The 14,539-nt window shown below is 38.6% G+C and overlaps 1 protein-coding gene across 1 annotated transcript; it reads right to left on the bottom strand.

Moving 5' to 3' along the window:
• Positions 1–900: 900 nt before the first annotated feature.
• NKX6-2 (NK6 homeobox 2) lies at positions 901–4,550 on the bottom strand. The gene is made up of 3 exons (XM_075610217.1): positions 3,985–4,550; positions 3,251–3,423; positions 901–1,646 (listed from the first exon to the last, which is right to left on the bottom strand). The coding sequence occupies exons 1-3, from the start codon at positions 4,397–4,399 to the stop codon at positions 1,398–1,400; spliced, it is 837 nt and encodes a 278-aa protein (XP_075466332.1). The 5' UTR covers positions 4,400–4,550; the 3' UTR covers positions 901–1,397.
• Positions 4,551–14,539: the final 9,989 nt, after the last annotated feature.

Genomic DNA, 14,539 nt, shown 5'->3' with positions numbered 1-14,539 from the left:
CACACACACACACACACACACACACACACACACACACACACACACACACACACACACACACACACACACACACACTGAATGTGAGTGAGTTGTGGGCATCAGAAGTGAAAGGAAAATATTTGTAAAATATGGGTATTCTCTTAAGAAAATGTTCCAGGCTATTTTTAAATGCTAATACACTTTACTGTTACTTAATTATGTGTGATGATGAAGAAATAAAAGAATTCACGGAAAGTACCAGTCTACATGTATATAAAAAATAACTATATTCGGTAGGAATACGCTGGGGGGGGGGGGGGGGGCGGGGTGTTGAAGGGTTAAAAAATGTAGTTGTTCTTTTACTGACAATTTAAAAGTAAATTAAACTGATCTTAAACACAAAACGTGTTTACAGGTGGCTTTTACAGCATCTGGGGCTTTCTAACCCGTATTTATTGTGATGTTATAGCCTAGAAATATATTGTATATCTGGAGATATGTAACAGCTTTGAAGCCAACCCAAATTATGTTATGAGTTTTCTTCAATCCATGTTTGTGGATGTGGCTGTATGATTTCAAATATATTTATGTTTTCAGTGAAACACACACATATATTTTGATATCTATAGGTGACCATAACGTTTTTATTTTTTTATATAAGTATTTCGGTTATTGCTATGTCTTTTAGGAAACGAGCCCTGAACCTGTATTGTTTTATCTTCATATATTGCTATGGATATTTTCTTAATCTGCAAAATACACAGCATTAAACATAATTGTCTGATATGATATTAAATACTTCACACCCAGAAATGACAGCCATATTATAAGGAGAAGCCTGTTAAATAATTTATTGAATATACAAAGTCTTTTCAGCGACCGGGGGGACAACAATCATTTTTTAATCCAACTTCAAAACAAATGGGTTTTTTTTTCCCCCTCTCTCTTTTTGGCTGAATTGATAATAAAGTCCTTACGGGAGAGTAAAGATCAGGAAAACTTCAAAACAGCTTTCTTTTGCATTGGAAAAAACACATCACAAAATTTGCAATCTGATATATACAAAGTGACAGGAATGGAGTCAAAGATCTGTACAAAGAGTAACAAAATGTGATTGTTAGGTGCAGGAAATCGGTAATAACTGGATGAAAAACAAAAGAATTAAAAGAAGAAAGTATTTTTTTTTAAGAATCCTCTTCAATCCGACTTACATCCATGAGCAGTAAGATAATTTCATAATTTATTCTGTAAAAAATATATACATCTCAACATACATTTTAGGCTGTACAACACATATCACTTTTAAACATCCACTTACAATTCTTCTTTATAATTTGAATACCCTGGTTAATTCTGCTTTTAAAGCGCTTTAAGGGACGGGGAGACAGTTCCTGGGTTTGGCAGGTCCTTCTTGAGTATCACAAAGTGTCAGAGTTATTGCTGCAGGGGCTTAGAAGGCTCAAGTTTGTAGATTTGTGCTTTTTCAATAACCTGGAGATTTTTTCATCGTCTGAATTAGGATCCAGGGGTTTATTATATTCATCATCATCCTCGTTGTCTGAACTCTCCTTCATCTTCTCAGTCTCCGAATCATGCTTTTTCTTGGCTGAAGCCATTTCTGCTGCATGCCTCTTTCTCCATTTAGTTCTCCTGTTTTGAAACCACACCTGTTGAAAGCACCAGATCCTCCCATCAATTTCCATTCTCCTTCTATATACACATTTCTGATGTAATATAATTGGCATTTAACTCCCAAGCAGGGACTGAGGGTTGTTTATATGTATATATATATATATATAGAGATATATATATATATATATATATATATATATATATATATATATATATATATATATATATATATATATCTCTATATATATATATATATATATACATTTAATTTATCATACATCTTTGTAATGTATGAATCGTATTGCTTATTAAAGTTGGTTAGTATTAATCTTCAATAACTTAATAATAATAATAGTAGTAAATATTACTTATATATCATTATTAGTTGTGCATATGCAGCTATAATAAACTAAAACGGTTTCATGATTTAAATCGTTTTCTTACGAAAGCAAAATGGGTTTCATAAAAGATCATAGAAAAATAACTTGCAAATATACATTATAATACAAAAGAGAATATAAATTCCTACAGGGTAATGGGTGTTAAAATAATTATATGGAAGGGTGTAATTGAAAGTATTTCATCTGATATATAATCACTAAATTGTTATACAAACATATTTGTTTTCTATGTGTTCAGCTATATTTTGAAAATGTGTATAATAGTTATTGCAATAGGATGTCACTGTATTGTAATATTTAGTTCAATACAGTAATTTAATATAATTAAATAGGTAAATATTATTACTTAATTGGTTCATCTTTACAGAATGTTTATAATTGAATATATATATATATAATAAAATGTTTTTATGTAACTCCGCCACAGGGTTATATATCACATGTTATTTAAAGTGCCACATAAAGTCTCATTTTTTTAATAATTTCGTAGCATACAGTATTAATTGCAGTTTAAAAAGCCGTTGCATATAAAACATACGTATTGTATTTTAAATTGAAAAGGTTTGTGAAAATAGAAAAACAGTAACATTTGCTAGAGCTGAATGAATAAAACCGGCTCACTGTATGGCTTACAATAAAACAGAAAATACAGGGAATTATATAGATTTATGGAATTCGCATATGCTTTTATTTTATTAAAATAAAAGAATATCATTTTTGTTTCTGTATTTTCCCAACAGATCTACCATGGAATTAAAAAAAAATACGGCTGCAAAAATACATACGACAGAAATATGTAATTGCTATTACTGAGATAAGCATATAACCAACTTCAATATGACAGATTCATATTAATTACGATTTACAAATCCAGCTTCTAAATTTACTGATCGCTAAACTAAATGGAATTGTTTTATCTGCAGTTAAAATGATTTAAACTACATCATTGTTTAGTAATTATATGCCACAGTTGCTTACTCATTATCCTGTTGTATAACTCAAATAAAGACATATATGAATGTATGACACTCACCAGCATATCAAATGCTACTTCACCTCTTAAATAATAGTATTTTTATTGTTAAATGAAGGAAGGCCCTGATGTAAGCTTTTTTTGTATATTATGTTACATGGGCAGCAAATCATGACAGAGCAACACCTTGTTATAATACATGTGACAAGGAAAGAGTTGAGCTGTGGACAGCAATAGTAATAGTGACATTTCTGAAGGCTCTTACCTTAACTTGACTCTCTGTCATTCCCAGGGAGTAAGCAAGCCGGGCTCTCTCTGGTCCTGCCAAGTATTTGGTCTGTTCAAAGGTTTTTTCCAATGCAAAAATCTGCTGCCCTGAGAAAGTTGGCCTTGAATGTTTTTTCTTCCCATCTTTATCAAGCACCATTCCAGCTTGGCCTAAAATAAACAAGTGAGGCAATGATTTTATTTTTGGGGCAATAAGTAAAATGGTTTAAGTTTCCTAAGATGACTACGATCTGCGCTTTGGTTGGGTATACAGGAATTTATCTGTATCAGGTTTGTTATACAGAGTTGTAAAAGCTATAATACAATTTATTACTTACTAAAACACAGCAAAAAAAAAAGTTCTTTCTACTTTGCTTAAAGTTTCAGAGGTTTTTTTTCCTCTCTTTTTTTCCTCTCTTTTTTTTTTCTTTGGTACTTAAATGTGCAAACAAGTGAATTTGAAAAGTCTGCAACACCAAAAGTGCCTTATATCTTAACCACAGCATTTACATAGTGAATGAATTCCAATCTTTTCAAATGAGTTAGAAAGGTGGAACAAAGTGAAAGCAATGGGTTTCCAAAGCGATCCATTAAGCGAAACACAAAGGGAATACACATTTACATGGAGGTGACCTGGGTCATTTTAAATTAAAAACAGGGACCATTTGAATGGCAAAGGGAAGGAAATGATGGTGTATGGGATGGGGTGCACCGTTTGATGATGGAACTTACCAACACAAGCCATCCTGGGGTCCCTCCAAGGAGAGGTCTGCATGACTCCAGGCCAGAAGATAGGGGCTCTCCCGGGCAGCTCTGCCAGGGGCTTCGGGTACCTGGATACAGCAGCTGGGTTAAAGTACATCCCAGTAGAGGTGGCCAGTCCATTGATGCGGGGGAGGCTGGAGAGCAGGTTGCCGGCTGCACCCAAGGGTCTGCCCAGAATATCACTAATCCCATGAGGCGTCCCCAGGGCGAGCTGTGCGTTCAGGGCAGCCAGGCTCTGTGCTTTGAAGTTGGACGGATTCTGCAGGGCATAAGGGAACAAGGTGGTCTTCATCTCAGCCATGTTATGGAGAGCAGCCAGCGGTGTACTGCTGAGAACAAACGCACTCTGCCTATTAGCATCCATCTGCCCCACCGCTAACATTTGTGATCATCCAGGAAAGCCCCAAGTCCCCTCTGTGAAGCCCCCACACAGGGTGAGCTCAGGCAGCCGGGCTCTGCACTGCAGGGAACTTTCTGTGATGATCACTCAGCTCAAGCACTGGGAAACACCCCCAGGGTCCCACTTCAGAGACTTGCAGATCACACACTGGGAATAGTCCCTGGTGACTTCAGTGTATTTATTTATTTTCTCCCTCCCACGTTCTGCCAAAAAAAAAATCCGCCTGGAAATGACCGAGATCGCCTGGGTGCCTCTGTCCCCCCCTGGATGCCTCTGTCCCCCCCTGGATGCTGCAGAGTTTCCCAGTGAAATGAACTCAGAGCTGAGAGCAGGACAGCAGCAGGATGCCCAGATAACTGGGCAGTCACCTGCAGGACTCGCCTTCTCATTGGTCAGCTTTCAGCCAAGGGAGACGCTGATTGGTCTATCGATTGGGACCCCTTGTTCTGCATCCCCACGTCATTCAGATAAGAGCCACACTAAATGAAGGGCCCATTATAAAGTCAGGTACTTTAAATGGCTGTAAATTCACCCACTGATTTATCTTTCAAACGACTAAATAAATCCCATTCAATGAGATTTTAGTGAGGCTCCGGCTTTAAAAAGGGAACGAGGAAGAAAATATGGCCATGTATCTCATCAAATCAGAAAAAATGTAAATGTTATTATCATTTAGGCTAAGTATACATTTATCATAGTTAAAGAGAAGGGGGAACACATGACCCTCAGATCTATTAAAAAGATAGATGTATACTAAATAATTCTGCAGAAAGATGATAGTAAACAAGAAACATTGCCATTAATAAAAGTGTGTATGTTCTCTCTTAAAATAAATCAATATTCCTATTAATTTGTAGCCTGTGGCACAATTTTAAACCCACCCTCAAATTACTTTATTTTGTCTTTATATGCTTTCCCATAAACCAACGTGTAGCATTTAAAAAAAAAAATACTGAAAATGGGGGCTGATCTTTTTTAAGACTCTAAATAGGGGAGAAATTAACAAAAAGGAAGACTCACTTTCTTTGGCTTTTTCTTTATAGAAAAGGGGAAAGGAGTCTGTCTTCTCTTGTAAACATATTCTTATTCTAGTTGATCACTGTGCAGATTTAAATCCATGCAAAAAAATGTTAATATCAAGGTTCAGCATGTGTTTTATCTCAATGATATTCAATGCTTTATATACATTCCATTTATTAGCCGTCAGTGATGCTAATATCCCTATGGGTACCTATTTCTTAACGCCCTCTCCTTTTTATTTGCGATACAAATTGAATTATTAATGGACAACATCAAATAATAATGTCATATAATCAGGGATAATAGTTTGCAAGAAAAAATGGTAAATAGTTTATGCGTCTTCATTTATTTTATAGACATATGGTTGAAAACTACAAGTACATATTCCGAAATTGCGTTCTCTCCCTCTCTTTCTTTCTTCCTTTCTTCTCCCATATTCAATTTCTCTGTATATAAAAATATACAATCTCGTTTATTTTGAGTGTACAGACACTCTGCAGGTCTCCAGGGATGAAACAGCTCATTGTATTCCTACAAATTCACATTATTCTCACACTGACTTTTTAGCTAAAACAGAAGGAATTTAGCAGGAAGTAACAGTTTACTTATTCAACTAAATGTATTTCAGTTTATAGACCTCACACAATAGACAATTAAAAGATTCTGTATACTCCTAAGGGGCTTTTTATTTTTTACACAGACAAACTTGTTTCATCAGTTGACTCTTTGTCCTGATTCTCCCATTCAAGGCTTGAAAACCTTTTTTTTAATATATACAAGACAGACCAGCTGAGATCATTGGGGTGGAGTGGATGCAGCTTTTTGCTTCATTATTGGGGACATATTTCTGGATATATCCTGCGACTGGGTTCAAAGGGGGGGGGGGGGGGGCTTGTCCTGGAAAATGAAGATGAGCATCTTGCATGAGAAATGATCAGCTTTGACCTGATGTGATTTCACAGACTGACAACCTGCTCACATTAATATAGTGCTGAAAATGACAAGGTCCCACAGCACCCACAGAGACCCCTCTGTCCTGTTACTTACAGAACCAACATTAGCTAAACATCCTGACACCTCTAAACAATCACATCGTTTGCTGTTACTCTTCAGATTTGGAGCCCTGGAATATTAAGTATATTTGACAAGTTCAAGAAATGATTAAGTTATTCCCCTTACTTTCTGTCCCACACACATTTATTACCTGACACATATACATACACATACATGTTATATCCGAGGGAGGATCACAATTGCTTCTAAAAGCTTATATTTTTGTTGCTTTTAAATGTGTTATTCCCCCCCCCCCCCCCCCCCCAAAAAAAAAATAAGTGTTATTTGCTTTCCATGTTATTTAGTTTATGTCCCCTTTATCAATCACTAAATATATTAATTTTACATGTTTTTCTCTAAAACATAAAGTCGCTTAGGAAAGAGTCCAATGTCGCATAATCATTTAGTTTATTTCTGGGGTTTGTCTTGTTTTTGGATCCACGTTATTTTAGTGATCGCTGGGTTTTTATGTTAGTGTCCAAACGCTTCTGTAGTGAGGTGCTTCATTAATGATTACAGTATCATTGCACCCCCTGCCCCCCCCCTTGCCCCCCCCCCCCCCCCACACACACACACACACAAACAGAGATTTCTATGTCCATTGCTACACTCTAAATGTTTATATAATCAGTATTTATGTGCCATTTCCCATGTATATAATTATTGGCACATGTATTATTATTAACATAGAAAACTGCACAAGTAAAGCATTTTTAAATAGCCTGGTTTCTTTGTAATGCCCCAAATCTGCACATACTGTACTGTAGCATTTCCAGTACACGCGGTAATGCCCCAAATCTGCACATACTGTACTGTAGCATTTCCAGTACACGCGGTAATGCCCCAAATCTGCACATACTGTACTGTAGCATTTCCAGTACACGCGGCATGTAGATGCTTCGCTTGGACACAGCTTTGTGAATCTTCTAACAAACATTTGAATCAAGTATTTTCTGTATTTTGGAGACATTTCACAGTTCCATTTCTGTAACTTTTTGCAGAACAACCAATAACCAGCTCATCTTCCTCTCTCTTTAAGTAAAAGATAGAATCCTTTTGGTCCCCAAAATCTCACAAAGATCAGGATGTCATTTTTAAGTTGGTTAAACAAAATATCCAATGGACAAGTGTTCGTAATTTTAAAAATCTATACAAGCTAAAATATTTAATAAATAAACTATGAGTATGTAAAATTTCTCAAAATGTTTACATAGTTTAGTATTCCAAAAAAAAAAAAAAAAATATATATATATATATATATATATATATATATATATATATACTACAGATAGTAATGCCACTAAACTAAAGTTAAATGAATTGTCTAGGTGCAGACTGCAGCAAAGGTAAGTACAAAAGACTGAGAGGAAGCAGACCAGGACTTAGGGAAAAAAGTTTAAATAAATTGGATATTTTTTCTCTAAGACCTGTTGTGTCTGCTTCCTCTCAGTCTTTGATTTTATATATATATATATATATATATATATATATATATATATATATATATATATATATATATAAAATCAGTGGGTTGTTGTACATTTAAAATAGCTCTCTCGGTGCATTGTATGCATGTTTTGCTCAAAGCATATGTATTTTTGTGCCTTCTGATAATATTATATAATAATATATTAATAGATATATTGTATATTAATATATAATATCATTGTATTTTGCTATTAGAATTACTTTCCTTTACCTGGCTATACATATATGTGCTAAATACATTTTAATAAGCAAAAAGGCTTTAAAAAGAAAAATGTGCGCTAGCCTTGTGTGCAGATGTAAAGTGAGTGATAGAGGAGATCTCATTGCTGTATGAAGAGTTTGGGGTGTTGAGAAAGTCAGGGAGGTGACTTGTCAGGAACTCCCTGTAAAGTACATAGCTGGGACCTTCTCTGTGTGATTATGCCCTGCTCAGCACCTCTCTCCTTATTACCAGGGAGCAGGATTCTGGTTGAGACACTTTTGCCTGTGATAGATGCAGTTTTCAAGCAACTGGCATAAACAGCTATCTGTCAAAGCCTTCCAGCTGCAAGACTAGTACAACAGAAGCACCAGACTTCTGCCAAAGCAAAAACAAATACTAATTTGATTAATTTGCTCTTGATAATTCTAGTGCTGTTTAATGAATTCGTTTCTTACGAGTGTGGACACTGTACTGGATGGCACATTTACCCTTATGGACAAAAGCTGATGAGCCTCCCAGTATAGAAGAGGAACCCTCACTGCTCCTCTTCTGTCATTTAACCAGTTGCACCGACCATGTGTGTAGAAAATAATCATATAAATTCATGTTGTTTGTTTGATTTAGCATTTAGTTGCTATTTTAAGCCAGCTCACAGTACGCAGTAAGGATCTCTTATTATACCCATGTTTCATAGGCTGACTGGGATATAAATATAATTTAAGGAGTCCTTTATCTTAATGGAGTCAAACTGCACAAGGATTATTATTTTTTTATCAGTAAACAGAGTTGTTAGTAAAAGACCTGATGTTCTTCCGCAGCAGAACGTGGCTGGTCCCTGTGGCTAATGCAGAGCCATATAGGACCAGTTTGTCGTATACAAGAGGATTTGGAGAGTGAGGGGAGGTGTTTCGTTGGATCAACAAGATACCAGAAGATAAAAAGTGTTGTAGTCTGCAAATCTTATATATATATATATATATAGGAACATCCCATCGTATGTACCCTATATGGAGGTGCAGAAATAGGCAAAAAGCACACAGACACCACCATGTTCTTCATTTAAACTCAAGTTCCTGAACAGGAAAGGTAATATTTTCCCATATTCTGTATGTTGGGGGGGGGGGGGGATATTCTGTCCTGGTGAATTATCCCTGTGCAGGTGTGAGATATATCTTGCATTTAAATATGGTGACATGGAAAACATCCCCCTCTTCAAATGGCTCTGGAGAAGAAACAGTCCCTGTGAACCTCTTACATCACTCTCTTATTTCTGCTTTGCGGCTGAGCACTATTATTTACTAATTTACCATAAATGGGGGAAAAAAACGATAACCAAATACGATTTTTTTGTCTTGTTGTTTTCTTTCCTAGTCAATGTTAAAACATTGCTCCAGGCTCTGAGTATAATTTATCTCTGACATTTCTGACACTTGTTAAGCATTAATTCTGCATTTGTCCTATTTATTGACTTTCCTGCAATCTAATACTCAGAAGTTTTCCAGGAGGAAATATATCCCTCTTATCTCTCAAGACCCCATAGTATGATAACAACTGCTTTTACAATATGTAATATCCTGTCTTTGGCACTCTGATGAGACGTGAGACATGGTACATTCAAAGCATCAGCTCAAAGATCTGTGACAGTTAATGAATAGTTATGGGAAGGATAAGTGGGGTCACTTTGGTAACTACTAACCTTCTGAGTATTTAATTCAATGTAAACCCAAAGCTTTTCTATGTTACCTGTTACAAAACAAGCATAGAGACTCTATACTGTACTACAGTACCCTCACCATCACACAGCACCCTCACCATTACACAGCACCCTTACCATCACACAGCACCCTCACCATCACACAGCACCCTCACCATCACACAGCACCCTCACCATCACACAGCACCCTCATCACCACACAGCACCCTCATCACCACACAGCACCAACAGGTCAGGTTTTCAGGATATCCCTGCTTCAGCACATGTGGCTCAATGAGTGGCTCCGTCATAATGAAGCAGGGATAGTCTGATAACCTGCCCTGTTGGTGGCCCTTGAGGACTGGAGTTTGCCCCACCCCATAGAAAGGGCAGTATTTCTGAACATTGCGCTGTGCAGATTATTCCCAAACAAACAAGGTTGCACACCTGTGTGAATCTACACGTGTTTCTTTTGAGTGTTATATACATTAGTAATGCGGTATTGTTTAATAATGCTAGTTTCAGGCACGCGTTGCCAAGTCTGCTTGATTCAGATCATGTGATTATGCTTAATTGCATATTAGTTGCATGAAATGGTTAAAAAAATAGTATATTTTGGCAGATTTCATGTTGCTCCCGTTACCTGTCACATCACCTATAGATATAATGTACCTTATGGGCTCTCACTTATTGTTTTTGTGCTATTTCCACACTTTTATGACTAGTTCTGTACAATATAATCAGTGTTACATCAGCTCTGCATAGAGTAAATATTGAAGCAATTTGTCACCGACTCCCCAGCTCTTTCCCCATAAAGAACATGTGGGAAACGGGCAAATCAAATCATTTTCTATTCCAGAGAATAGTTACTGTAAAAACATCACTCCCATTCATCAGTGCCGGCAGGAAGAGGCGCAAATACTCATTGGTGCCGGCAGGAAGAGGCGTAATTACTCATTGGTGCCGGCAGGAAGAGGCGCAAATACTCAGTGCCGGCAGGAAGAGGCGCAATTACTCAGTGCCGGCAGGAAGAGGCGCAAATACGCATTGGTGCCGGCAGGAAGAGGCGCAATTACTCATTGGTGACGGCAGGAAGAGGCGCAATTACTCATTGGTGCCGGCAGGAAGAGGCGCAAATACTCATTGGTGCCGGCAGGAAGAGGCGCAATTACTCATTGGTGCCGGCAGGAAGAGGCGCAAATACTCATTGGTGCCGGCAGGAAGAGGCGCAGTTACTCAGTGCCGGCAGGAAGAGGCGCAAATACTCATTAGTGCCTGCAGGAAGAGGCGCAATTACTCATTGGTGCCGGATGGAAGAGGCGCAAATACTCATTGGAGCCGGCAGGAAGATGCGCAATTACTCATTGGTGCCGGATGGAAGAGGCGCAATTACTGATTGGTGGCTCGTGCTTTATTATCTGATTATTTTTTGTGTATGGGAAAAAGTTTATTGGCAAATGTTTAAAGCGATTGTAAGATATAATTTGAGAATACTGACAACTAATATGTTCTTTGCGAAATCATTTTATATGTAAAATACAAAACCCGGAATGTTCCGACTTGTTGGACACGCTGAATAACCCTATCTATCTTCTATATATAGTATATGATTTAGCTGATTGCAAATGTAGTTCACTTTAATATTTACATAAGTTTATAGGATTCTTGTTAAAAATATAAAACGAGCACTTAATGTAAAATAATATATATTTCACATATCTAATATGAGTGATGTCGCCCTGGATCATTGATTAATTAGATGTATGTCTTGTTAGTCAATTGGAAGTTAAGATCTGACAGTGTACATACAGTAAATGACACAGTGCTGTACACTGTGCTGTACTGAGTAAGTTTTAATACTGTATTTTTCTTGTTTCTTGTGATTTGAAGTTTTCCTCTCAGATTTATTACCTCGTCTTATCTCAGATTACATTTCCTCTACAATGAAGTAGACTGCATCTGTGGTACCAGCTCACGGGTAGTGTGTAAACCATAAGGGTGCTGTGTGATGGTGAAGGTGCTGTGCGATGGGGAGGGTGCTGTGAGGTGAGGGTGCTGTGGGATGGGGAGGGTGCTGTGAGGTGAGGGTGATGTGTAATGGGTGGGTGTTTTGTGATGGTGAGGGTGCTGTATGATGAGGGTGCTTTGTGGTGAGGGTGCTGTATGATGATGAGGATGCTGTGTGATGATGAAGGTGCTGTGTGCTGGTGAGGGTGCTGGATGAGGGTGCTGTGAGGCGAGGGTGCTGGGTGATGAGGACACCCAAAATAGGCAACTACTCAATACAACACAACAAATACTTATCACTGTACATACCCGTTTAGTCGTTTTTTGTCATTGTTTTACCCTCTGTCCCTCTGTCCCTCTCTCCCTCTCTCCCTCTCTCTCCCTCTCTCCCTCTCTCTCCCTCTCTCCCTCTCTCTCCCTCTCTCCCTCTCTCCCTCTCTCCCTCTCACGTATAACAGTTTTCCTTTGCTGCCGATGTCACCTACAGCCTGGCTCTGTAATACTTCTCTGCTCCATACAATACAGTATGAAAGTCTCAGTTCTGCACGGGGGCTGTTCTGTTCCTCAGTAACCCTTGAAAAGGAAACTGATCGATCTTACAGCCCCTCCTAGTGGAAAATGATGGTAAGTACAAGGACATATTCAGAAAGGATCTACTTGATTAAATGGGAATTTAGAAAATCCCTGTAAATATGAAGTGTGATTTTTTTCCCCCTCCACATTCTCACCTGTTTGTTTATTGTCCTGTATAGGAGGTCAGTTTATGTCAACATAACCATGGATACGATAAAGCACAGTAGTTTTGATTTGTTCCTGTCCCTAGATTAGGGAAGCTATCTCCAGTCCTCAGGGGACTTGAAAATAAAGAGCAGTACTTTTTTTTATTTAACAGCATTAGGTTTTCCTGAAATGAGACACCGTCCCAGTACTTTTTAATCGCACTTCAAGCAATGGCGTGGTGGGCAACTCCAGTCCTCAAGGGCCCCCAACAGTTCACGTTTCAGGATATCCCTGCTTCAGCAAAGACAGCAAAATCAGTGGCTCCATCATTCTGGTTGAACCCCTGTTTGCTGAAGCAGGGATATCCTTAAAACCTGACCAGCTGGGGGTTCTTGAGGACAGGAGCTGGGAACTACTGGTTTATAGCACTGGCAGGGTTCATATTGGGCTCCGTTGACTTTATCCCACCAAGGGCAAAAATACGTGCTTGGAATACCTGGGTTTTCCCCTATGCAAGAGTCCTTGTGCAATGAAAAAGAACCTATATGTGGCACTCTTAGGATTCTGATCACAGTGTCCACGTGCTCTGAAGTTACTGCACGTGGCCCGGAATACAATTTTAACAATATGAGATTATGAACTCATTTGATAATACCGAAGCTCTCGCACTCACATATGCTGATATACATTTCACAGTTATTCAGAAATACCTGGCACACTTGCATGCTATACATTTCCCAATCAAAAGCGGCTTGCGTGAGCAAATGTTCAAAATTTAAGTTACAGGGCATTATTACTCTGTATAAAAACCTTGCACCCAATATTCTCCCACCTGTGGGTATGGAGACCAGGCACAACACAAAGCATCATTATTTCTCTGACATTGCTTCTTTGTACAGCAGATACAAATATCCCACTGAGCACAGTCACATGTCTCAGACAGATTTTGATTAAGAAAGATGGTGGAAGCAAATTGGGGCACGTTCCAGGCCTCTATTTGCTTTTGTAATACAGAGTATGAAAGTGCATTGGCAGATATGGAAACATGTAATTATTGTTTACAGTGTTTATACCAGGGGTGGCCAATTCCAGTCCTCAGTCAAAGACTTAGCCACTGATTGAGCCACCTGTGCTGAAGCAGGGATATCCTTAAAGTCTGACCTGCTGGTGGCCCTTGAGGACTGGAGTTGGCCACTCCTGGTTTATAAATTCAAGCAATGTTCTTTGCTAGTGTCCGTCCCTGTGTTGTTGGAATATGGAGGGATTAATAGTGCAAGTTTAACCTTTGTGTACTGGCCCTTTATTAGGACTTCCACAGGCCACAGAAAGTAGTTTCTATGTTGCATTATTAAAAGAAAAAAGACAGCGCACAACTCTCATAGCTTAAAATGTCAATTGCGCCGTACTGATGCGACCAACTAGTGCTAACTCGATATGGCTTACCGCAGGCTCCGTATAGAGTAAAACACAGTGGAATGGGACGAGTAGACTAGCTCTATGAAACGCGTAGGAGTTTTATTGTATTGAGCAACCATTGCTTTATTTGTCCCATTCCACTGTGTTTTACTTTAAACGGAGCCTGCGGTAAGCCATACCGAGTTGGTCGCATCAGTACGGCGCGATTCCAGTGACGTCAGTGGCTCCGCTTTAGTGCCCTGTAAGAGAATGGCTCACATTGTGGGTATTGAGCCCCAGAGCCGTCAGTGTGGGACTTATACTGTTCCAACCTAACTTTGTGGGTTCCCTGCTGGGGAAGTCGTCACCGCGTTTACAGAGGACACAGCCGTGGAAGTGAGTCTGGAGATCGGAGTGCCAGGATAATAGGACGCCCTCACCTACCTGGCTGGGACTTGAACAACAACGACGCTGGTTTGCCGTTCCGTGACCAGTTGTATGCTGCAGTGGTAACATGTGCCCCAAACATGCCCTGTTTTAAATA

This window comes from Ascaphus truei, chromosome 8 (assembly GCF_040206685.1).
Source record: "Ascaphus truei isolate aAscTru1 chromosome 8, aAscTru1.hap1, whole genome shotgun sequence".
NCBI classification, from domain to species: Eukaryota; Metazoa; Chordata; class Amphibia; order Anura; family Ascaphidae; genus Ascaphus; species Ascaphus truei.
The sequence above is the reverse complement of the archived record's forward strand: the minus strand, read 5'-3'. Positions and strand labels throughout refer to the sequence as shown.